This window comes from Nothobranchius furzeri, chromosome 13, assembly GCF_043380555.1.
Source record: "Nothobranchius furzeri strain GRZ-AD chromosome 13, NfurGRZ-RIMD1, whole genome shotgun sequence".
Lineage (NCBI taxonomy): Eukaryota > Metazoa > Chordata > Actinopteri > Cyprinodontiformes > Nothobranchiidae > Nothobranchius > Nothobranchius furzeri.
Genome location: NC_091753.1, coordinates 66,208,534 through 66,232,635, shown reverse-complemented (window position 1 = coordinate 66,232,635; position 24,102 = coordinate 66,208,534). Strand labels below are relative to the sequence as shown.

The 24,102-nt window shown below is 41.9% G+C and overlaps 1 protein-coding gene across 1 annotated transcript; it reads right to left on the bottom strand.

The window, feature by feature from the left end:
* Nucleotides 1–650: 650 nt before the first annotated feature.
* Nucleotides 651–23,227, bottom strand: nudt8 (nudix hydrolase 8). Its single transcript, XM_015976866.3, has 5 exons — nt 23,001–23,227; nt 5,457–6,287; nt 5,255–5,387; nt 4,856–4,933; nt 651–1,286 (listed from the first exon to the last, which is right to left on the bottom strand). The coding sequence occupies exons 2-5, from the start codon at nt 6,284–6,286 to the stop codon at nt 1,083–1,085; spliced, it is 1,245 nt and encodes a 414-aa protein (XP_015832352.3). The 5' UTR covers nt 6,287; nt 23,001–23,227; the 3' UTR covers nt 651–1,082.
* Between the last annotated feature and the right edge of the window lie 875 nt (nt 23,228–24,102).

Sequence of the window (24,102 nt, the reverse complement as noted above, 5' to 3'; positions counted from 1 at the left end):
GCCTGTTTAAAGTGAAAGGTCAGACGTTCTCCTACCAGAGAGCAGGATTCATGGTTCCAGCAGGTGGTCCAGGTCCTGAAGCAGCAGAGCAGCCCCAAACCATCACACTACCACCACCACGTTTTAGTGTTAGACTCCAGATGAAACAAGATGCACAACTTCCAGATGTTTCTGCTCTGGTCTCGTCAGTCCAAAAATTTGCCCACAAGGTGCTGAGGTCATCAGGATGGGTTATGTAAACACGAGATGGGTCTTTGTTGTTTTTGGTCCTTTGGTGACCTTAGAACCTGCCATTTTACCTTTGAGGGCCACAATCCAGAATGCTTTGTTTCTCTGCACCTGGGTCATTGATTGAATCACCTGTTAATATCCAGTGTGTTTAAGAAGGGAAACAACTAAAACATGAATTACAAACCTCAAGGACCAAAGTTGGAGACCTCAGACGAACCTGAAGAAAAGTGAGGCCTTTGTGATGTTATAGAATTTAATTCCACAGGTCTGGTAGTAATCAGATGGGAGTCCTGCTTCACTAATAACACGATGAGTCACAGAAGTTTCATCTTTTTAACGGCTCTGGTACGTTAGTTTAAAGAAGGAATTAAATTGTGAGAAATAGCATTGTATCTTTATGACGTAAAATACAAACCAAGTACATTTGTAAAATAAGCTTTATTGCAATATTTAAATAAATATAATGTGCTTTTTTAACATTTCAGTGTTTATAACAGCACAGATGTGACAAACAAATGGACAAAAATCAGCATAATCACACAGGAAGAGCTGTGGGTTAGCTGGTAAACTGGAAGAGCACGGTTCATTTAAAAATCTAAATGTCAACTCCATCAACGAGGGAATATTACATTTCTTCAAATGTCTGCAGCTGGCCACCATCCAACAGGTGAGCTCATGAACCAGACCCAACAAGAGGAAAGAGACTTTTGCAACTGCTAAACTAAATTAAACACAAATTGGAATTCACAGATCAAAGTGAGTGAAGTTAGATTTAACCGATTCCTGACGTGATTTTGCTACACAAAGGCAGAAAGCAGGCGTTTCGTTAATGCTTTAGGCATGGACACCCTTCAGGTGAGTGACAGGTGTTCTAGAGGAACAACAAGTTTCAGGGCTTGGTCCAAGGCGACTGCCGTCAGGCCCCACACCCGATGTTTTCCATTACAGAACACGGGCAGTGTGTATCCAAACTGGTCACCAGAGCGGAAGTGTGTGTAACCACGGTTCTGAGGGTCACACAGGTGTGACAGAGACAAGGTGAATATCTCCTCTACCTAGAAGGAAAACACAAATAAAAATACTTGAATACTTTCAATAAACATGTTTTAAAGCGACAGAAGACCTTTTGGTCTTCTGGTTGTCACTGACATTTAAATTGTCAGAAGAAGAAAAAAACAAGGCTAACAGAGGATGTTCTTGTCATGTTGGGGTTTAAGTGCTTGACCCAAGACATGCAGAATCAACACAGGAAACAAATGTAAATAAGAACAAAAGTTTTATTAAAACGATGAGCAACTAAGGATGTCCCAGACTGGGCGATGCAGGGAGAGCAGGACTGGGCAGCTTGATGACGTTGCATGGTAAGCGGGCAGTGGCTGATGATGAATCTGCTGCAGCTGGTCCGGTTTAGACACCGCTCACCTAGAATGAATACTAGAAGCTGACTAGAGGATGAGCTCACCTCAGACCATGACAGTTCTGTGTGAGGATGGGCGACTTATCGTTCTCTGATCTTCTCTGGGTGTGCCTCAGGGGTCTGTGTTAGGCCCTCTTCTGCTCTCCCTCTACTTTAAACCACTTGGGTAACCTTTTTTAATAATTTATTTTTCAGATCTCTCGATATACCAGACAAATACATAATCAAAGAAAAAGAAAAGGTTAGCATATTTCTTCGTATACAGTCACCAGACCGCTTAAGTCATACATTAGCTGTTCATAGGAGACTGTTTCTGACATAGCTAAGTACCATTCATCATATGTGGGGGTATTCTGTCCACTCCAGTGCCTCAACATAACCCTTTTTGTGGTTACAAGTGCAATTTTAAGCCACAGTGTTACATTGTTTCCTATTCCATAATTCTGGTCCAAATAATTAGGAGACACAATGTAGGTGTCAGATCTACTTTAATCCCAGGGTGCTGGTTATCTTTCCCATGACCCTGTTCCAATAAAGAGTCATGTTTGAACAGGTTAAAAACCATACTCCCCTTTTTAATCTTGCACAATTTGGCTGGTGTCCAGTTACTTACCGTGAGGTTAAGTTCCATATGTATGCTGATGATTATTAGGTTTATTTTTCCTAGTGATTGATCAGAACTCTTCTGGACTGTTTCGTTGTCATGATGGCTTTTACTTCTCTGAATTATTTCTAAAAACAGAAGTCATCATTTTTAGACCTAATGATAGGGCGGGCGCTTCATAAACATTTGATCCCCCAGTTTCCGCGCCCCTTGAGAGGGATGTGGCGATCAATCTTGGCGTCAAACTTGATGTAGCTCTAAAGTTTGGCAGTCAGATAAATGCCACCATTAGATCGTACTTCCACCTGCGTCATGTTGTAAAGATTAAACTATTTCTATTGTTTAACCATCTAGAAACAGTAATCAATGTATTTATTACATCTTACCAGGACTACTGGAATTATTTCTATGCTGGAATCAATCAAGTCTCAATGGCTACATTACAAATGGTCCAAAACTCAGTCACTAGGTTTCTAATGGGGGCCAGGAGACCGGATCTTATCCCTCCTATGATGCCATTTGTTACCCATTAATTTTAGGATTTTTCTTAAGATTCTTGTTTTGGTTTTTAAGTCTCTGTTGGGAACAGCCCAACCACTGAGAGACCATCTAAAGCACATATGTCAGAGTCAAGGCGCATTTTTATGTGGCCCGCGAGATAAATATCAAAAATATATTAAAACTGGCCCACTGGCCGATTTTACCGCAAATACTACAACTCCCATGATGCTTTGCGGCGCCAGCGCGGAGCAGACGCGCCCCCTCCTTTGTGTTTTTTCAGCGCCGAGGCAGTCAGAGGTAGTTGGGTGTCTGCAGCTCCGCTGTCTCGGGCAAACTACACTCCTCTCACTCAGCGCCGAGTTCACTCAGCTATTTTCTGACGTTTAAGCCCAGAAACGGAGATTCTAGCTGCTCAGTAATGTGTTCATGACTTAAAGAGAAAGTTTTCAAACTAACGTCCAGAGCTGATATAATTCCAGCGAGCAGCGACACGCTCAAACCAGCAGGGCTCTGTGGTTGCTGTGGTTGTGTTTCCTCCCCGACACACAACAACGTGGTCAAGCTGCTCAGACATGTTCATCAGCACAAACCTATGTGAGCACCTGTTGTCATCTAATGTTGTCATTATTATGATGAAGATGAACAAAACAACAGGAGTCTCCTCCTCAGCTCAGATCAACCCCATGATGCAGGTATCTGGCTGGAACAGGTGAGCATCACAATAAACCAGTGGAGCAAACTGAGCTTTAAATATGTTGGTTTTATGCTCTTTTTCTGCTCCAAAACATGAAAGTTAACCGGTGAGATGTTGCATTTTCATTTAAGATAAAATGATATTTTTATTTTGTTGTTGGCCCGTGAGAAAAGATTTAACCTACAGTAAACAGGAAGTGGAAAGGCTGCAGATAGATGAATAGAATAGAAAATCCCTTTATTGTTCCTCAGTGGGGAAAGCTAGACGTCACAGCAGCGATGACACGTATTACAGGAGAAAAAAGGAGAATAAAAAATAAGAAAAACGAATAAACAACAAGAAAACATAAATCCTGAATAGATTTTAAAAATACTGATTATACCACAAGTAATGAATACCACTGATGTGTTTTATTTGTAACTGACTTGCTCGTGTGTAATTTGGTTATTCCACATTCAGTGTTAATGCAGAAATAAGTTTGTTTCCAAATTTAAAGGTTCAAAATTGCATTTATGTTGATAAAGAAAATGTGCAAATTTGCCGTCACTTTTTCAAAAAATATTAAGTTTGTCCCTCGACTCCGTCCCAGAGTTTCATTTCGGCCCCGTGTGAGTTTGAGTTTGACAGCCCTGCTCTAAAGGCTCAGGAACCCTCTGCAGGTGTTCTGGATTCATCAGCTGATTAGAGTGAGACACTGAGCCCAGAATATTGAACCTTTTCATAATATTCTAATTGTCTGACATTAAGAATGCACCTGGGTCACTGATTGCAAAAGCCATAATCATCACAATTATAAAAAATAAAGGCGGAAATATCGGGATTTGTATGGAATGACTCTGTCCCACAGATCAGTTCAATAGTGAATTACTGACATAAATTAACTTTTGAACCATATTTTAACTTTTTCGTTTTCACCTGTGAATAATGGTGAGGGCTATACACCATGGATATTAACATTTGTCCTGAAAGGTGGTTTCTGGTTATTTATACAAATGTTTCCATAAGGGACTAATTCAAAGGCCCTAATGGGATTTTAACAGCTGGATGTCACGTTGAACCTGAGGGGATGTTCTGCTTGTATCAATGTTTGTATCAAGTCCAAAATGCTCTCCTCTATGGGCCGAGTTTTTGCTACAAACGTGTAAAGCAAATAGTATCTACTGCTTCCTGTTCAGGATTTGTTAGAGTAAACAACAGTTTCTAAAGTCTGACTTTCATCCACAACACAGCCCAACATATAGAAACGCTTCGAAAAAGGTCAGTCTGGACAACAACTGACCAAAACATTATAAAAGTGTTGTTTTTTTCTCATAACATAATATGAATGCAACGTTCTGAGCTAAATTATAATGATGATCCCAGATTCATATGAACAGCAGACATCTTTGGTCAAAACCACAGAGCGTACCTCCTCAGGGTTCGGTCTGAATGTCAGCTCCTCTAGAGGCCCGAGGTTCGCCAGCACAGGAGCAATCATCATTCCTGACTGGAGAAGCACAACATATCAGCAGGGGCGTGGTGGCAGAGAAACAACAGAACCAGACCGTTTACGTTCCCTGTCCTGTGATAGAAAGTCCACTAATGGTGATAAAAATGTAGGAAAGGTCATTCCTTCTGAGGAACACCGACTAGAGGATCTGAAAACGTTAGTCTGAAATACCAGAAACTCTAAGTAACAAAAGCACAACTGCCTCTAAATCAAAGTGGATGAAAGAAATAATGAAAATAAACAGATCAAGCATCAATCACCAGGTTTGATTAAAACTTTCATAGATAACTCTAAATAAAACAAAAGAGTAGACCTCACCGCATCCCTCAGAGGCTTCATCACACCCCAAACCTTCTCACTCTGCATGGTAATTCCCAGCTCTTCCAGAGTTTCCCGCAGCGCTGTGGTCACCACGTCTCTGTCGGATGGGTCACTCTTCCCCCCCGCAAAGCTGCAAGAGTTAGAAAAGCCCTGAAACATGGACTAATGTGAACCAGACGGTTTGTGACCTCCCACTAACCTGACATCTCCTTTGTGCCTGCCCTTCAGTGTGCTGGAGCGAAGAGTGAAAAGAAAAGCAGGCTCACCCTCAACCGAGCATAGAGACACCAAGATGGATGCCCATCTCCCCGTGTTCCGTCCTTGTGTTTGACTCGCCCCTCTTCTCACTCGCTCCATGTTATAGAGCTTCCAGTGAGGCAAAAGGTGTTGCCGACACCGGTTTTCGTTCTGAAGCGACAGGCAGTCCCTCCAGGTGTCGGCAACATGAGGAGAGGCCCGATGGACAGCTCTGATTTGATTAAAGGGGCGGCTGGGTGCTTGTTTACAGCAAAACCAGTTCAAAATCCATGGCTTAGGAGCTAACAAACCAACAGGACTGAATGAACTTTGTCTGTGGCTTGGATGGTTCTGTAGAAACTTGAACTGGTTGTTGCTGGTGCACCTGAGTGAAATCCACCTGACATGCCATCGTCTTCCCCATTGCTGAGGAATTAAACGGTCCCAAAACGTCCTTGTAAGTGAAGAGACTTGAGGGTTGGGATGACGGCTTAACAAAAGGGTTCTGGAACACCCGTCTGAGTGCAAAACCTCTATCCGCTGACACGTTTTACTGTCTGAATCACAAGAAGACAGCTGATCTGATGAGCGAGCAGTCTTTGTGGATGATGAGGTTCCAATCATGCTTGTGCTTTTGCTGCTGGTTTGTTGGTATTTCCTGTTTTTGACGCGTATTGCTCTCCGACATCCAAATCCAAAGTGTTCTGAAAAGGCAGCAGGGTGGGATTCTCCTAACAGCAGCTGGAGTCTGCTGAGACATGCCCACATCAGGACTTGAGGACTTTTAAACATCCTAAAACAACATACAGAGACATACTGAAGCAGTGTTAAACACACTGGTTTGTTATCATTGTGAAAGATTAATCTCTACTAAAGTCTACAAGCTTTTTTAATGAACAATAAAAACCTGGATTACAGATTAACATGGATTTCTACTTTAATTGACTTTAGCAAATTAAACTAAAATCAAAGACTAATAAAATATCAACATGCAAGTTAGTAGGGCTGCAACAACGAATCGATAAATTCGATGAAAATCGATTACTAAAAGCGTTGGCAACGAATTGCGTCATCGATTCGTTGTGTCGCACAACTCTTCCAAAAGCGCCCCCCCCCCCCCCTTCCCGAATCCCGCCCGCCGTTGCGCGCAGACCAGAGCAAGTCAGATCAGCTCGAGTGAGAGCCGGCAGATCAGCGCGAGGGAGAGCCGCAGATCAGCGCGAGGGAGAGCCGCAGATCAGCGCGAGTGAGAGCCGGCAGATCAGCGCGAGGGAGAGCCGCAGATCAGCGCGAGGGAGAGCCGCAGATCAGCGCGAGGGAGAGCCGGCAGACTTGCGCTGCTGCGAACCAGTTCCGCATTGTTGCACAGCGATCCAGGCAGCTGCTTCCAGCGCACGGTCCATTCTCAAAGTGGCGCAACCAAAAAACTATAATTAGCACACGATCGTTCTTGTCTGCACATCTTCTCTATTTTCTGTCTTATTTGTGCCTGAAGCTCGCTACTGCGGAGCTCATCACCTGTGCTGTGGTGATGTCACCTCACTGACGCAGCATCGAAAACGCGCTCTGCGCTTTTCGGTCAGGAGATCCCTTTGATCTGCTCAAAAGTAACTGATGAGGTGAAAAGGTAAGAATCCAGGCAACAGATTTTCTGGATAATTAAGAGGAGACGCAGGAAGATGAGAGACAGACAGGACAGGAAAATAGTTCAATAAAAACAAAAAAACAATCAATCAATCAATCAAAGCTTTATTTATAAAGCGCCTTCCGCAACCCTGTCAGGAAGCCCAAAGCGCTGAAAGTGAAACAAAGCGCTGAAAACAAAGTGTTGAAAAGTAAAATGTAGGTAGATTTATCACCACGACACGTTTTTACCTATAAAAAACAATAAGTTATACACATGTCATATTTATACATCTGATACAATTCAGATCACCTTCAAAACTCAGTCACACACCCAGGGCCGTTTCAAGACATTTTGGGGGCCAAGGCTAAATGCCCCCCCCCCCCCCCCCCCCCCAATAACTGGGCTCCCCAGAAGCCTCTGTGTAATTCATGCCCTCTCCAGTAGTGTTAGTTATACGGTGTTTATAAAAGCCCCTCAGACATTACTGACATGTTCTAATATTATCAGATGAAAAACTAAATTATCACACATGCTGTCTCATCTGCTTCTTTTATAAACTTGCAAAAAGTAACAAAACCATTTGAAAGCCACTATTTGTGGATTCTCTGAAAGTTTCCATGGAGTGTGTGACAACTTATTTTATCATTGATCCTATCGTCTAATCTCACAGCTGAAACAAGCATCCTTAATAATCTGTGCACAGGAAGCTTACCAATGCTGTAGTAAAACAAAAGGTATAATAATTTATTATTAATAAAACCTTGTTGCAGAACTAAAGCAGAAAAATTTGATTTTGCATTAAATATGCTAAATATTTACATATGAATTGTTTTAGAGCCCTTTAATTGGCAGAATCTGATATTAATTTAGTTCTTACAAAAAATGGGTCCCAACATGGTTTGTGTGGCGTTGCCATAGTGTGACGTCATAGGCACAGATCCCCTGTCCTCTTGTTTGGAAATGGAAATATGGTCACCCTACATTAAACAAACTGTCCACCCGGGCTTTTGCACTGCACAGAGAAGCTTCGCTGCCTATGACTGAACGTCAGTTGAGAGTCAGTCTCATGCAGAATGACCAATGAAGAGAGGGCCTCAAGTTAAGACCCTCTCCTCATTGGTCAGTCCACACGAGGTGGGTCAAAGGTTACTCTGGGCGGGTTACGTGTTGTCAGGCATTCAAGTATTGAGTATATTTACTGCATATTACAGTAAAATATTCTGTATGTGACCACATTATGGTGATCCTCGGGTCGTGATGATGGAGCCCTTGAATATTGTTGCCCAGGGTACAACAAAGTGTTAATCTGGCCCTGGTTCCGCCGTCACATTCCCGCAGAAACTGGTTGATCACACCGGGGCCAGACTACTAGCGTGTGGTTTTACAACCACAATGTCCTCAGAAGCAAAAACGCTTTTAAAAGGGAGGGAGGAGTCCTAACTGTTGCTGCAGGCGTGTTGTGTGAGAGTGCAGTTATATACTGGTTAATATATTTTTGGGTTCAGTTGCTTTCATGTGGCCTAATGTGAGTCTATTTGGGATCATTGGAATGATCAGCAGCATTTCTTGATGTGACTTTATGGCAGTTGCCCAGGGCATCATCGCAAGGAGGATGGCATTCATTTACTTTTGTTTTATTTGGTATTTTTTCAGTCATTTTTGGAAATAGTGATCAATTTTGATTAATTCACAGCCTATGTTTAATTACATTTAAAATATATGTCAACAGATGAGATCAAACAAAACAGATGAGAATTGCCCTTAAGCTGTTTAACTTGGACCAAGCATTTTAGGTCACAGATAGATGTAGCTTAGGGTCTCTGTCTATACACCTTATAAGACAATTTAGGTGATGGCATGTTGTTTTTCTGCTATTGAACTGTTTTCTAATAATGTTGTGTTAAATATAAGTGAAGGAAGGAGAGAAATAACGTTTCCCTAGCAGTTTTTAAAAATTTCCCCATGTAATCCGATTAATCGATTAATCGTGTCGAGACCCCATCCGATTAATCGATTATCCAAATAATCGTTTGTTGCAGCCCTACAAGTTAGTTAATAATAATAATAATATTTACACATAAAATTTAAAAGTGCCTTTCTTGACACCCATGGACACTTTACAGCCATGGGAAAGAAAAATAAAACAATATTACACATTATAAAAATATATATAAACACTAAGATGTAAAAAATATACTTATTTCATTAAAACTATGTGGTAAAAGCTTGTCTGAAGAGGTGAATTTTGAGTTTGATTTAAAAAGTTGGAGCGAGTTGTGCGAAAGTCAGGGGGAAGAGCATTCCAGAGGTGGGGATCAGAGCCGATGGATGCTCTACTCCCCATGGTGACGAGGCAAGCGGGGGTGAGCCAAGAGATGACGAGCAGAAGAGGAAGGAAGTGAGTGGACAGGAGTGGCGATGTGTAGGAGATCACATATGAGCCAGGTTATGAAGAGCTTTGAAAGTGACAAGCAGAATTTTGAAATTATTTCTCTGTTTAACAAACAGCTACAAGAACAGGGCCGTGCAGAGACCTTTGACGGGGCGGGTGCTCAAAGTAAAAAAAAAGGGGCACTTATAGAGCAATCCAACAAGTTAGATAATTCAGATGAGAAACTTGGGTTCAAACAACATAATAAAAATATATCAATTATTGTCATTAGTGTTAATGTTAGTTCATAAGTAGGGGTGGGCCGTTATCGGCGTTAACGCGCTGCGGCAAAGCCAGACTCTTATCGCGCGATAAAAAAATGACGCCGTTAATCTATTCTCAAAGTTGGGTTGGGATATGGGTCGTCTATACTAAGCTTGATGACTTTCACATTGCGCGGATGGATACCTGGTTGGCGTGGATCATCGACATATAACACGCGGATGTCTACGCGCGAAAGAGAACATCTTTAACGCCAGAGGAATCTTCAAACGTGACGCGCCAACATGGATGCGCTGGGTTTGCTCCAGTGAAAATTTATTTTTAAGAAGCTTCCCAATGGAAACCTTGACAAGACTAAAGTTGTTTGCACCTTGCGCAATGCGGAATTTGTTTACTGTAGAAGTTCTTCCGGTTTCAAGTACCACCTAAACGCTAAGCATCCCTTAGCTAATTTGGAAGGTGCTGGACCAAATGTTGCGCAGGGGAAGAGTTTTTGTCAAACTACTATGTTTGAGTGCAACCGAGGCAAGCCCATCAGTGCAGCTCTATCAAGTAAGCTCACTAATCTCCTTGCTCGGTGGATTGCCACGAGCTGCCGACCCATCAGCGTGGTCGAAGATGATGGGCTCGAGCTTGTTCTCCAGGCGGCCACAGGTGACTCATCCTACAAACTACCTGCGAGGCGAACAATCGTGAGGAAAATACATGACCAGCATGCAACAGAGAAAACCGCGAAAGATGAGAAGTTGGTGGAGGGAACTTGAGTAGCACTGACTGGGGACCATTGGACATCTGTCAGTAATGATTACTGCCTCGGTGTTACTGCACACCTCATCGATGCCAGCTGGGAACTTCACTCCTTTGCTTTAGGTAGGCTGTGTCCTTTTAAATTTCATAATTAACCAATATCACGCGAGAGGGAGTGCTGTTGTGTTGAATATATGCATTTGTGTGATTCATATCATTAATACGTAAATAATCACACCAGTGCTGATGTTTAGCACAACAGCACTCCCTCTCATGTGATATTGTTTTTATACAACAGTTCTAAGAGCAAATTTTCTTATTTAACAATAATAAGCGACATAAGATTATAAATTGTTAGTTTATTCAATCATTTATTTAGCTCTGCTGTGACGTGCGCCGTCTCCTTTTGGCCACACGAGGCCCTCGGTCCGCTGCCTGCACAGCTGCAGGCTGTTAGCTCAATTATGCCTCCCTGTTAAAAGGGAGAGCTTCCTGTCATTCTGGGAGAGATTTTCAGATGGGTGTTGGCACGGAGGTGTTTGCTCTCCTCTCTAGCTCTCCTCGCATCACAGACGTTAAAGTCTCCATTTTGTTACCTGAGTGGTTCGTTCGTTTAGACTCCTTAGTGGTCCTAGTTCTGTTACCTGAGTGGCATTTTCTTAGTTTGAAACCTTAGTGGTAATTTTGTGTTTGTGTCTATAATAGTAATTCGTGTGTCCTTGATACAGAGAGACTTTGCTCACCCTTTTGGTGCAGTTTTGTGTTTACCGTTTAGCCTTATTCCAGCCTATGTGCTGCACTTTTAGTTTATTATTAGATATCGTTTTTCTTTATTGGGAAATTCCTTTTGTTTATTGATACCTAGTCTTGGAGGACCCTTTTGTTTCCTTTTCAGCCAAGAGCTTCGTTTTTGTTTAATAAATATCCTATAGAGAACTATAAAAGTGTTTGTTTCATTCCAGTACAACATCTTCTTTACTCCCTTAACCACATCGTGCTCCTAGCGAAGCCGAGGGACGTAAAATCTGCCAACACAAATAGTTCCAACTAGAAAGCTGTTGCCATTTAACACAAAAATAACACAACATAACATTAGAACGCCTGATGTTGTCTGTAAAATGTCCGTGTTGTTGTGCTCCAATATCAGCACTCAAGGAATGTCTCTTGTCCAATCAAATTACTTGGTTAGAACTAACTGTTGTATAATTTAATTAGCCTACTTATTAATTAGCACAACACCATGAATTACCACCACATTATGTTTGCTTCTTAATGATTGCTAGTTGTTTACTGCTTGTGAACTTATTCTGATCTTTGAATGAATGAGTCATGAACAAATATGGAGGTTAGATTTGGAAAGTGAAATTTTCATCAATAATAATTATTATGTTTTATTTATTAAAGGTGGCGACTGCCTTAGATCCACGATTTAAGGACCTCAAGTGCTTGCCCAGAGCAGAGAGGGAGCCAGTGTGGGTAAAGCTACGTGAGTTGGTGAAGGGACAAGAACCTACTCTGAAGCCACTCAGGGAGGAGAACCCAGAGCCACCCAAGAAGAAAAGAGCCCTTCTATTAATGGGATCAGACTCAGATTCAGATGAGGAGACACCAGTAGACAACACTGTGGGGAGGTACAAGGTAGAGCCCAGTGCCAATTTAGATCAGTGTCCACTGAAGTGGTGGTCAGAACACACTGCTGTGTATGGTAAGATGGCCCACATTGCCCATAAATATTTGGGGACTCCTGCCACAACTGTCCCATGTGAGAGACTTTTTTCTTTAGCAGGCCATATTGTGCAGAAGAGAAGATCTAGTTTGTCACCAGACAATGTGAACAAGCTGGTCTGCTTGAGTGACTGGTGGAAGAAGGAGAAATAGAGCTTGGACTGATTGACCAAATGCTACTGACTGTAAATAGTTAATCATGACCTATTCTGTAGACCTACAGTGCAGAATTTGTTGAACTGAATAAACAGCTATTAAACACAAATACTTATTGATCATTATTTATTTTCATCATCAGTTATCGTAGTAAAACTGCTTTATCAGTCTGTGATGCATTATTGAAACAAGAAATATGCCTCCATTCTCAAAGACTTGCCTTTATTCATTATCTAGGTAGCACACAAATATGTCTTTGGCAGAATTTGAATGAGCCATTTTAATCTAGATTAATCTAGATTAATTCCAAGATTACAGTGAGATTAATCTAGATTAAAAAATTTAATCTATGCCCACCACTATTCATAAGTAATAGTTTTAGTTTTTAAAGCTGACTTATATCTAGAGATGTTACAACCACATTTTTGCCCCTGATCCGAGTCCAAGTTGTTTGATTGTTGATTATCTTCCAATACTGAGTCTTGTTCTGATACCAGGTGGCGATGCAACACGTTATAAAAGAAGAAAGAAGTCGTCCTTCTGTCTGTATTTGTCATTTTGTTATTTTAGCCTGAAAAGGTCACTCATTCAGGAAGTACATTTAACAGGAATCAAGATACTTTATTGCTATTGCACAGGTGTACAACCAAAGATATTTTGCACCTACTAAGGATAGCTCTAGTAAGAGGTAGTAAAATAAATGTAAAATAAATGCACCACAGAGACTTATCCAGTGTGATCTACAGCTATGTTAGCTGAGATCTTTTTCCTGTCTGTAGAAAATTCTTGATCCCATTCCATGATCTCACTGAACTTAACACTAAACATGAGAGCTCTGCTACCAACCTAACAACAACACCCGTTACACAAAGGCACCATCATCACACACGTGGCAGGAGTCTCAGAGAAACTTAGAAGAATCTTCTCCAAACACAACATCCCGGTAAACTTTAACCCCACAACACCCTCAGACAGAACCTGGTCCATCCAGAAGACAAAACACCCAAACAGAAGCTCAGTGGGGTCGTTTATGCAGTCCAGTGTAGGAGCACTGTCCAGATGTTTACATTAGAGAAACTAAACAACAAGTACACAAGAACATAACACAACACAGGAGAGCCACCTCTTCAGGTCAAAACTCTGCAGTCCACCTCCACCTGAAGGACAAGGGACACACCTTTGAAGATGACAAAGTCCACATTCTGGACAGAGAAGACAGATGGGGAGAGGAGTAAAAGAAGCTATCTATGTCAAAATGTGAAAAACTCACTTTAAATAGAGGAGGGGCTTAAATTTTACCTTTCCAGTACCTATAATGCAGCTTTGAATCTCATTCAGTTTCAGTCTAGGTCACACCTTCCTGCATCTAATCAACACGATGACTCACCATCAATAGAGCTCTAGGAGTTGACGTCACATCTCCCGGCATGCAACAGTTCAAATCGAAACGGCGCCATCTTGGCAGGCAGAAGCCCGCAGCTGGACTATTTGTTATTGTCAGAAAACTCAATCAAACGGGAAATATGGCAGATTCCTGTTGTGCCCCAGGATGCAGAACAGATGCGGACGACATAAGGAATGAGCCATCTACAGGATTCCCCAAGATCCGGAACGCCGCAAACGTTGGATCATTGTAATAAAACGCGTTAGTGACCGGGCTAAAATGAAGCTGTGGGATCCCGAGAGTAAAGGTTTTTGCTTATGCAGCGACCGCTTCATATCAGGTACTTAAACCAACGTTTCCTCAACTGTGTATGGTGTTTATTTTAAATGCTTTTATTAGGATTCTTAGTGGGCTTCCTAAACTTATTTTGGCGGGGCTTTTTCTGTCTTATTTTCTGTCTAATCAGAAAGATTGGACAGAACAAGCTACGGTTCTGCAAAAGCATGAATCACCATGTTCTTATCTAGTCAGGACAGACACAGGAGTACTTAGGAGAAACCGCCGTCACTTGAGACCCATCCTGAGTCCCCCTGACATCCCGAGTTCCCCGGATTCCCCGGTGAAGGCCGACGAGACCTTAAGGACTGATGAGACTAGCGTTGTCACGGTAACCGGTATAGCGGTAAACCCCGGTAAAAAAGTTGACAATAAAAATAACAGTCCAGTTTTTAAAAAACTAAATTATCTCGGTGGGTTTACCGTGGCCGCGGTTTAGGCGCGGTGACCCTTACCAGCCACCGTCGCTTCTACTGAAGTTCCCGCGCACACGCACTTTTTAGTTTGCAACCAAAACTTTGAAGCTGAAATAATGGCCGAAGGAGGAGACGGCAGCGCCCAGGACATCCGTCAGCCCTCAAAGAAGACTAAATCGGAAGTATGGGCATATTTTGGATTTCTGAAAAATGCTGAGGGACAGTTAATAGAAGACGGCTATCCCGTTTGCAGAACGTGCAGGAAACAAGTGTCTGCAAAAGGCAGCAACACTTCGAATCTAATGGCACATCTGCGTGACCATCACCCACGTCTCTACAGCCAGTGCAAGGTAAGTTAACATTAGCATTTTAGCTCAAATGCATGACGTGAGGACTTTTGGTTGAGGGAGAATGCAACGAGACACTATATACTGCAGCCGCAGCGCCCTCTGCCAGCATTTAAACCGTGTCACGGACATCCTGTTGCTGGATGAAGCATCTCATTTGTTGATGATGAAGAGAAATATACAATTAGTTCCTTGTCATTGATTTGTTTACTTATTCAATGCCATTTATACTTGAACATTTGGATTTGATTACATAGTGTAGTAGTTATTTTAGTAATTTGTTTAAAGTGGCTATTTATTTTAAATACATATTTTTTAAGGTTGACTTGTACAGTGCTCAAGTCAAGTGTGGACTGGAGTTTTAGATTTTCATTTTGATAATGAAGAAAACAAGTATATGAGAAAACAAGTGGTGTTTCTTTGATTTGTTTACATATTGTTTATGTTTCGAATGTTTGGATTTGTATCATTTAAACCTGCACTGACTACTGTAACATGTTCCAGAAAAAGAAGCTATTTGTTCCTTTACTTGTGAAAAGTTGCACTTTTGCTAAGGCTTTGTGTTATTTTAGGTTTAATAAACACTGTTAAACCTTTTCAAAACTATTTCAGTTTGTGTAGAACAGGACTATCAATGCTTTCTGAACATATGCAACACCGTTTAAAAAATACCGTGATAATACCGAAAACCGTGATAATTTTGGTCACAATAACCGTGAGGTTAAATTTTCATACCGTGACAACCCTAGATGAGACTCAACCGTGTTCTCCTTCTTCAACAGGACTGACCGAGGTTCCGCTGGACCAGATGAACTCTGGACAGTGTGACATTACTACCCAGATGACTTTGAGTGGAAGAGTTGTTAAAATGCCCAGAAGATTTGCTGATTTTGAGAGCTAGATGGTCAGTTAATTTAAAGGAGTACCACATACTGTGTTGCGTAATTCTACAACCAGTATTAATTTGTTTGTTTGAAAAAAAAGTCTTTTAGTTGATGCAGTATAATTAAGCAACTGATGCATACACTTGATTGTGCTACAGAATACGTCATCGTCACAGTGTTCCACGTGACTCAAAGGAAGGGTGATGTAATGTTAAAGAGCAAGTCACTCCAAATCCACATTTTTTTGCTGATATATAAATGAGTGTCTGATTGTGCTGTAGACCAGTGTAGTCAATAATTTGGCACTTTAGTTCATCTTAGTTAAAATTTAAATATTCTGCCTAAAACTGTCAGCAATGCACCGTCGTCAGGCAAAAACTCAGCACTGCATTTGAATTGAAATCTGCCATCGCTATTGGCTAAGAGGTACACAATGATGTTAGATGGTACATTATGATGTCACAATGTCGTGAGTGTGTGTATTTGTTAGCGGCTCCACCCTCTCGGTCTGCTAGGCAACAGCATTTGTTGCATTTTTCAAACAGGAAGTGGGAGTTGAGTATGAATCTGGTCGTGGGTGACTTGCTCTTTAAGTGTTAGTTAGCGTAGAATGCTTTTAGTTTAAAGGACTGAAAGTGCCAAGCGGAAGTAGATACGTCATTGTGGTGCCAACTGCTAACATGTAAAGTCTGTTTGTAGTTCAACAGAAATGAAAGAGCAAGTAACGTCTAAATTAACTTTTTTTTGCTGATGAACTGTATAAATGAGTGTCTAATAGTGTTTTAAATGTGTGTATTCATTATTTTAGCATTTTGGTGCATTTTCTTTAAAAATTAAAAATTCTGCCTAAATACCACAGTATAGCGCCACCTTCAGCTTAAAACAGAGTTTGAGTCATTTTGAATACACTTTAGCCAATGGCTAAAGAGAAAGATACTACATAAACCAGTAGAGTACTACGTAGCAGCTCTGTGTCAAAGTTATAAAGCAACGACTATCGGCCACGCCTTGTGGCGAGTTGGGAGTTGGATTTGCAAGCAAGTGTAGGAGGTTAGCCGTAGTACAGCATTAGCATATAGCATTAGCATATCCTAGTCTTTAGCATAGCTTTTAGTGTTATACATACTTATTTAGTCTTAGCTTGGCTGTTGGATATTGTAGTTTAGTTAGTGTTTGGCTGTTAGTGTAATTGGGAAAGTAGTACAGGTTTAGTGTTCCACATCGTGTTAGTATTGGTGAGAAGGTGTAGTGTAGTGGGTTTGGTTGCTCGGTGGGGTTGCACTCCTTTCCGCTGGACTTAGAAATTAGGCGCCAGTGATTGCGCGCAATCGGTGTCTGGAAAACAGTCAGCTCCCACCTGGTGCTGTAGTTTGCAACCAGCATTTTACCCGCGATTCCTTCGCCAACATGATGGAGTTTGAACTGGGTTGTTCTGCACGTCTCTGTTTGAAGAGGGAGGCCATGCCCACTGTGGTTCTTCCACGATTTAGATGCAGCCCACCGACTCTGCTCCCCCACCATGGCAGGCTCCAGTCTGAGGTGAGTAAGCTAAATAGAAGTTTTAACATCTTCTAAAGACAATTCCCTACCTAAATGCAAAGTTTGAGAGACGTGGTTCACTCCATTTAGCTAATATTAGTCTGCACTGCCTTCGGGCTGATTTGTCAAGTTCACAAAATGTGGAACGGGATGTAAGGTTAGAATCAGCGGCGAATCGGAAAATCTCGAAGACCTGGCCAACGAAACGGTCCACATGACTATTACTGTCAGGCTCAGGGAAAATTCGGGTTGCTTTTGTGTCAGTCGGTAATTCTGCAACAGTGACTAACTAACGCAGCACTAGTTGACAGACAGCATTACGGCGTGACCCGGTTCTGTGAGGAATTCTGTTCAGGAGGTTGCATTTCAGGCTCTCTTCACATCATATGTGACTAACTTTTACATTATAATAACGATCACACACAAGGAATGTTATAAAGCGCCTATATAGGACAGTTTCTTTTGTATATTATCTGACTTTATTAACTCCAACAACAATGTGCTTCTATTTTTTTTTCAGGCTAAATCTACCCAAGACGTTGGCTGTCAGACTGATTTTGTAGTCTGCAAGAATGCACTTGTCCAGGCTGACGTGAAGCCTTACCCATAGCAAAGGTGAATTATTTTTAATAATCTTCTATGTAAACATTTTATTATCACCTTCTAGTTTTATTTTGTTTTACAGATTATTGTTACACGTGATTTTATGCTCTTTTAAACATTTATAAATGTGCTGTTTCTTTGTTTTTACATAGCCACACAGTTTAGAGCTCACAGCCTCAGTGTGTCTTGTGACACGGGGACCATGATGGAAATTCATCTTTCAGAAAGTCCCAGAGCAGCGTCCACACCCCTGAAAAGACCAAGATGTGAAGTGTCTGCTGTTGATTCCAGCTTCCACCTCAATGACTGTGCAAGCTCAGTGAACTGTTCAAGGTAAAAAGAGTGTCCGCCCTGAGACTGTGAGATCAGGGTTCGATACCTGGTCGGGTCATACCAAAGACTTTGAAAAAATGGGACCCAATGCCTCCCTGCTTGACACTCAGCATTAAGGGGTTGGAGTGGGGGGTTAAACCACCAAATGGTTCCCGAGCGCGGCTGTGTCTGCAGCTCACCGCTCCCCCAGGGGATGGGTCAAATGCGAGAACAAATTTCACACACACATCAGTGTGTGTGACAACTAATGGGACTTTAACTTTTTAAATACCGTAAATCCTCTAATACAGGCCGGTATTCAATTAAAGGCCAGGTCTCCAATTTTGGCCGGTGTCGGAGTCGGCAGAGGTGAATAATGGCCGGTCTCTTATTGTGGCCGGGCGGAATGTGGTAACAAGCAAGTACGGGGGGCGGTTGTGTCATCGTCTCACTTTTGATTTGCCAGTGATAGACCACGAGGGTAACTTTAACCGTGTGGAGACAAAGAGGAGGCGAAAATTTGATATCAAGTTCAAAGAGAACGTGCTGATTATGCTGCAGAACACTCTGGGGAGCAGTAGCGGGGGTCGTATGAACTAGTCGCCTTCACTATAGTGACTTTTTATGCCTGTCGTCGACTAGTAGCTGTCACGTGATAATGACCGGCAAGATGCAGCCCTTGGAAAAGGCAGCAGCCTGCTGTCAGTAGGTGATAAGCTCCTGCGCTGGGGGTGGTGGGGGTGGGGGGGCAACGCGCTGTGCCAGAGCGTCGGTACTGACACGCGATCGTTCATGTCGGTTCATTTCCTTTAATGTTTTCTGTCTTTTATTTGCGCCTGATGTGTTTCGCTGCTGTGGAGCGGGGCGCATCACCTTGTCCTCCGACGCACCGATCACTGATGCGGCCGCCAAGCAGCGAGCACTCCACTGTTTTTGCGGTCGTAGATCTGCCTCCTGAGCACGGCCACAGTAACAATCAGGTGTCGCCACCTCAAAAAATTATTTAACAAGTGATCATTCATGTCGGTTCATTTCCTTTGATGTTTTCTGTCTTTTATTTGCGCCTGATGCGTTTCGCTGTGGAGCGGGGCGCATCACCTTGTCATCCGGTGACGCACCGATCACTGATGCGGCCGGCAAGCAGCGAGCACTCCGCTGTTTTTGCGGTCGGTAGATCTTTTAGAACTGCAGTTCAAAGGTAACTCATAAGGTGAATATATATGAACCCAGGTAGCAGTTTCTCTTTAGGATTGAGAGGAGATGCAGGAAGATAATAAACAGGCAGGACAGAAAAATAGTCAAATAAAAACAAGTTAGTTTTTGTACCTGCTGGTTGCAACAAACAGACACCATTGAAGGTAATCAGAAGTGAGGAACAGAAAATAAAATAATTATTTTAATGTTTAGAGCAGCAGGAACACTGAGAGGCTGCAGGCGCATCAGTGAGTTTGCGGCCGCTGCGCAGGGGGAGGGGGGAGAGGGCTGAAGCAGAAACTACCGTTGTTAAAAGAAATGTGTTTAACTTTGAAAATGTGGGCGCAATTTTAATTGTCAAAAACTCCAGCGAACCATTAGTTCATTTTGCTCAAATAGAAATAGAGACCTGCCTCCAATACTGGCCCTCCTTCCAATAAAGGCCTGGAGCTTGATGAGCTTGAGTCAAATACAGGCCCGGGCCTGTATTAGAGGATTTACGGTAAGTATGTGATTACATCATGACATCATGAAGGAGGCTACTGATTCTGGCCCTGTGACACTTCGTGGTCACAGCTCACAAGCTGATTCACCTGGTAAATAACTTTTACATTAAATATTTTGTCCTTTGCTATCACAAGTAAATTAACTAATAACCCGCATTATTGCAGGACACTCAGCAAAATATAGACTCTACACCATGAGGCTGGCACACATTAATACTCTATAAGAGCACATAAGGTGAGCAACACCACATATTATTATTATTATTACTGTACACTGTCCTGGATTTGTTTTCTTTCTGCATCTCATCATTAGCCTGGCTGATCACCTGATAACTCCTGTCATCTGGTTATGACAGCATGAGGATGTTCTCACACACCTGTAAACTATCAGCTCATCTGGCAGAATAGAGAGAAGAGACAACACCACATCTCCTGTTCCTGGAAAGCCTTCAGCCATCCTTTGATGACTGAGAACCTCCATCAGCTCTGTCTCCTGTCTGCCTACAATTATTATAATAAATATTGTGTTTGACGAGTTTTTTGTGCTGCCAAATGTCTCATTTTGATTCCAGTTTTTATATTTTAATGGATATTTATAAATTATATTAATTGAATTATCACATTGCTGCATGTTTAACTAGCTCTATTGTGATGAATTAAACTAGCACCTCACTGTTAAAAGCTCGTTTTAATTTCAAGCATGTTTAAGTATTTATGGACATGAACAAAAACAGGAAATATATAAATTGAGATTTATTTAATTAATATAACAAATAAGGGGGAAAGAGTCATTGAAAGGCACATTCTTCTGGAAGCTCCTGATCCTGACGACACCAGCAGAGGAGACCACCTGCAGACACCAGAGGATCACCTACGACCAAGAGAGCAGCTGGTATCAGTAAATAAATAATGAAATCAGGGCAGTTTTAGTGGGCTGAACACATTACAGAATAAATTTCTCATGGGGTATTTTCATAACTTTCTATGCAACAGACTGTTTCTTGAGCCCAGGGCTCCTGGAGAGCTGCTATCCAGCACGTTTCAGTGATTTTCCTGCTTTAACAGGTTAGATTAGCTGTTAAGCAGCTCAGCTATTTGTTACTGATTAAAACCAGGTGTGTTGAGGCAGATGAATCTCTAAAACATGCTGAATACTAGCTCTCTAGGGCCGTGGAGCCAAACCCTGCAGCTAATCTAATGCTATGGCTAACGGCTACTTACCATTCAGAGCTGGTTCTGTTGGGTCGGTTCCGGTAGTTTCAGGCAACTCACAAGCTCAAAACAATAAGGCTCAGGTCCACTCGTCTCCTCCAAATAGACTTGGTTCCTTTCTTCTCGGGTGTCTGGGTAAGGAGGGGGAGAAACGTCCTCCAATTCTAATAACTGCTCAGAGTGAAGGGAGCTAGCTTGTCTCGTTACCCAATTAGTGCGTTTACATGCAGCCAGTAACCCTTTTAAAACCCGAATATTCACAATAACCCGGTTCTGCAGGTCCTTGTAAACACCGCCAAAAACCTGGATATGCTCATAACCGGGTTTTTAAAAACCTGGTCACTACACCTGGGGTAACCCTTTTCTAACCCGAATGTTTGGTCGTGTAAACGCATATCGGGATATCCCCATCAAAGCGTGTGTTCTGCGCATGCTCTGTTCGTAATGAATCTTGGTCTTTTGAGTAGCGAGACGTCTTGTATGCGCCAGAACACGGGAAGTAAACAACAAGTTGGGAGCAAAATGGCGAGTTGCGGCACAGCACCACACTTTTGGAGTGACAGAGAAATTAAAGCGCAAACGCGGTCGCTATCTCTTCCGAACTGGGAAACATGTTGTTGTTTTCACGGTTACCGGAACAAGAACCGGAAACGAGGCATATTGCGTCTGGACGTAGTCCATACGTCTTGACGCTACCCCAACATCCGCATTTAAATCGGGTTATGCAAGTTAGGGGTAACTCTTTCTATTTATGCATGTAAACGGGTTATTCTGATCAACTCAGAAACCCGAATACCGACCTTAACCCGATCATAACCCGGATATTGGCTGCATGTAAACTTAGCCATTGTCTTCGTCACTGCCGCGGCTCCGCCCTCTCGGTCCGCCAGGCAACGCCTACTAATGTTGCAGTTTTTAAAATTGATACGTGGGTGGAGAAGGACTCTGAGGCACGCTTGACCCGCTCTTTAAAGAAGTTCGACTATTCAGCCGGTGTTATTCTTGCAACATACACAGACCTGCTTTTGCTGCAGCTGTAAACACAATTTTCCATAATAATGAAGAGCACGAAAGTAAACAAAATACAGTTATTCACAATACTAGCATCAGCAGCTAGCTTGTTTTACGTGCTGGAGTTCTGTAGGCTGAACACAGTTCTTCACTCTCTGGAGGAGAGGATTTTGATTTTCTGTAATGATTTATGATAAAATTCCTTAACAAATGAAAAACTGAACCCAGTTCATATTTATATTGCCCAAGAACACAACAAAACTACATTTATGAGAACAATCTTCAACCCAGAGATTGATTGTGACTGAGAGCTTCAGTGACGTGCTAAAATTAGATTATTGACACTGTCCTCTCCCAATTATGTCAAAGAGCAGAAACATGAGCTAACCAGTACGTCAATATCCGTTTCTCCTGTCCAGGTTTCTCCCTAAACCACGTCGTTTTAGCTATGGCTGTTTAAAAGAAACGTATGACGGGGGAGGGGGGTGTCCTTAATGTCAAGTTTCAGTCTGTCAGATGGTTTCTTCTGTGTAAAAACAAGTCATTGTATTGATCAAATATTACATATATCCAATAATTTTGTTCATTTGTTACCGCCCTTATGTCAACGTTTGTATATTTAAAAGAGAAAAAACACACTACGCTGAAACCTGGACAGAATTTTCTACAGAAAACACATTTCAACGCAACACCAGGTAAGTTAGCAAAACGCCTTAGCAAATAAGCTAATGCCATCCGTAAGACGGAGCTGTTGATTTTAGAGTTGACAGACATTATTCGATGTGTCGTAAACATTCTGAGTAATTGTCAGTGACTTGTTTTACAAAGTGTGCGTAAAAGTAAGACGGTCTCACCTTGTCTGATGAACAGCAGCAGATCGTTAAGCTATCGGCTGGCTTGGGGTTCGCTCCTTTTCGTACCACCGGCACGGTTGGTTAGGCTAGAAGTTACGAGGAGCGGCGAGGGAGAAGGAAAAAAAACTTTTGGCTGTCTTAATTTATAAACAAGTGTTTCGTTCAACAGCTAAAAGTTCTAAAAGATAAAACTTCAACTGCTCGTTACTTTCTATTTATTCATCCGATTTACCGACAATAATATGGGCATCATAAACGGTTGCATAACATTACAACAGTACAGACGTTGAAATGATGCGGACCCTTCAAGAGACGTTAGTAAAGTTGGCAAGATATTCGCAGATTCGATTGTTGCGGATCGGTGTGTGTGTGTGTGTGTGTGTGTGTGTGTGTGTGTGTGTGTGTGTGTGTGTGTGTGTGTGTGTGTGTATGTATGTATGTATGTATATATATATATATATATATATATATATATATATATATATATATATATATATATATATATATATATATATATGAAATAAGTGAACAATAAAAAAAATAGAGCACAATGTTGATGTTACCAAAATGCAGTACAGAACATTAGCAGGAAACTTCTGCTGCCTGTTGACTTTTGATAAATTTTCCTAACCAGAGCTGATCACAAAATTTACTGGATAACAGGATGCTGTTATACCTTGGTTCTCAGGCACACCTTTTTAGCTCTAACAAACCATTGTGGTATGCAGGCTGCAGGCTCTCCTGTCATTATACTGCTTTGATGTTCAGACACCAATACAAGATGCAGTTATAAATTAGGAGGTTTCTACTCTTTACTAATAAATATGTTTTTTTCTCCTACATTCTCCAGACCACCAACACGAACTCTGTTTCAAAATCCATTCAGGAGGTGACAGCTGGACTACATACTGTCTCTAATTATGAGATCCACCTGTGAATGTTGCACAAACAGGAAGAACTTCAGAAGTGAAACTAATCATATTTGATTTTTGTGTTTTGATAAATTAAAGCAAAATTAGTTTATTGTTGAGGGAATCAAGTTAGACCCATGGTGGGAGGCAGGTTACTGATGAAGAGGATCCCACAGGCTACAGATCACTCA

What these genes read in the sequence shown, in the direction of transcription:
- nudt8 (XM_015976866.3), bottom strand. Translation starts at nt 6,286, where the DNA reads ATGTTTAAAAGTCCTCAAGTCCTGATGTGGGCATGTCTCAGCAGACTC. An exon ending in AGGCACAAAGGAGATGTCAG is followed by an intron (nt 5,388 to 5,456) that starts GTTAGTGGGAGG and finishes TAACTCTTGCAG; the next exon opens with CTTTGCGGGGGGGAAGAGTG. An exon ending in TCAGACCGAACCCTGAGGAG is followed by an intron (nt 1,287 to 4,855) that starts GTACGCTCTGTG and finishes TTTTCCTTCTAG; the next exon opens with GTAGAGGAGATATTCACCTT.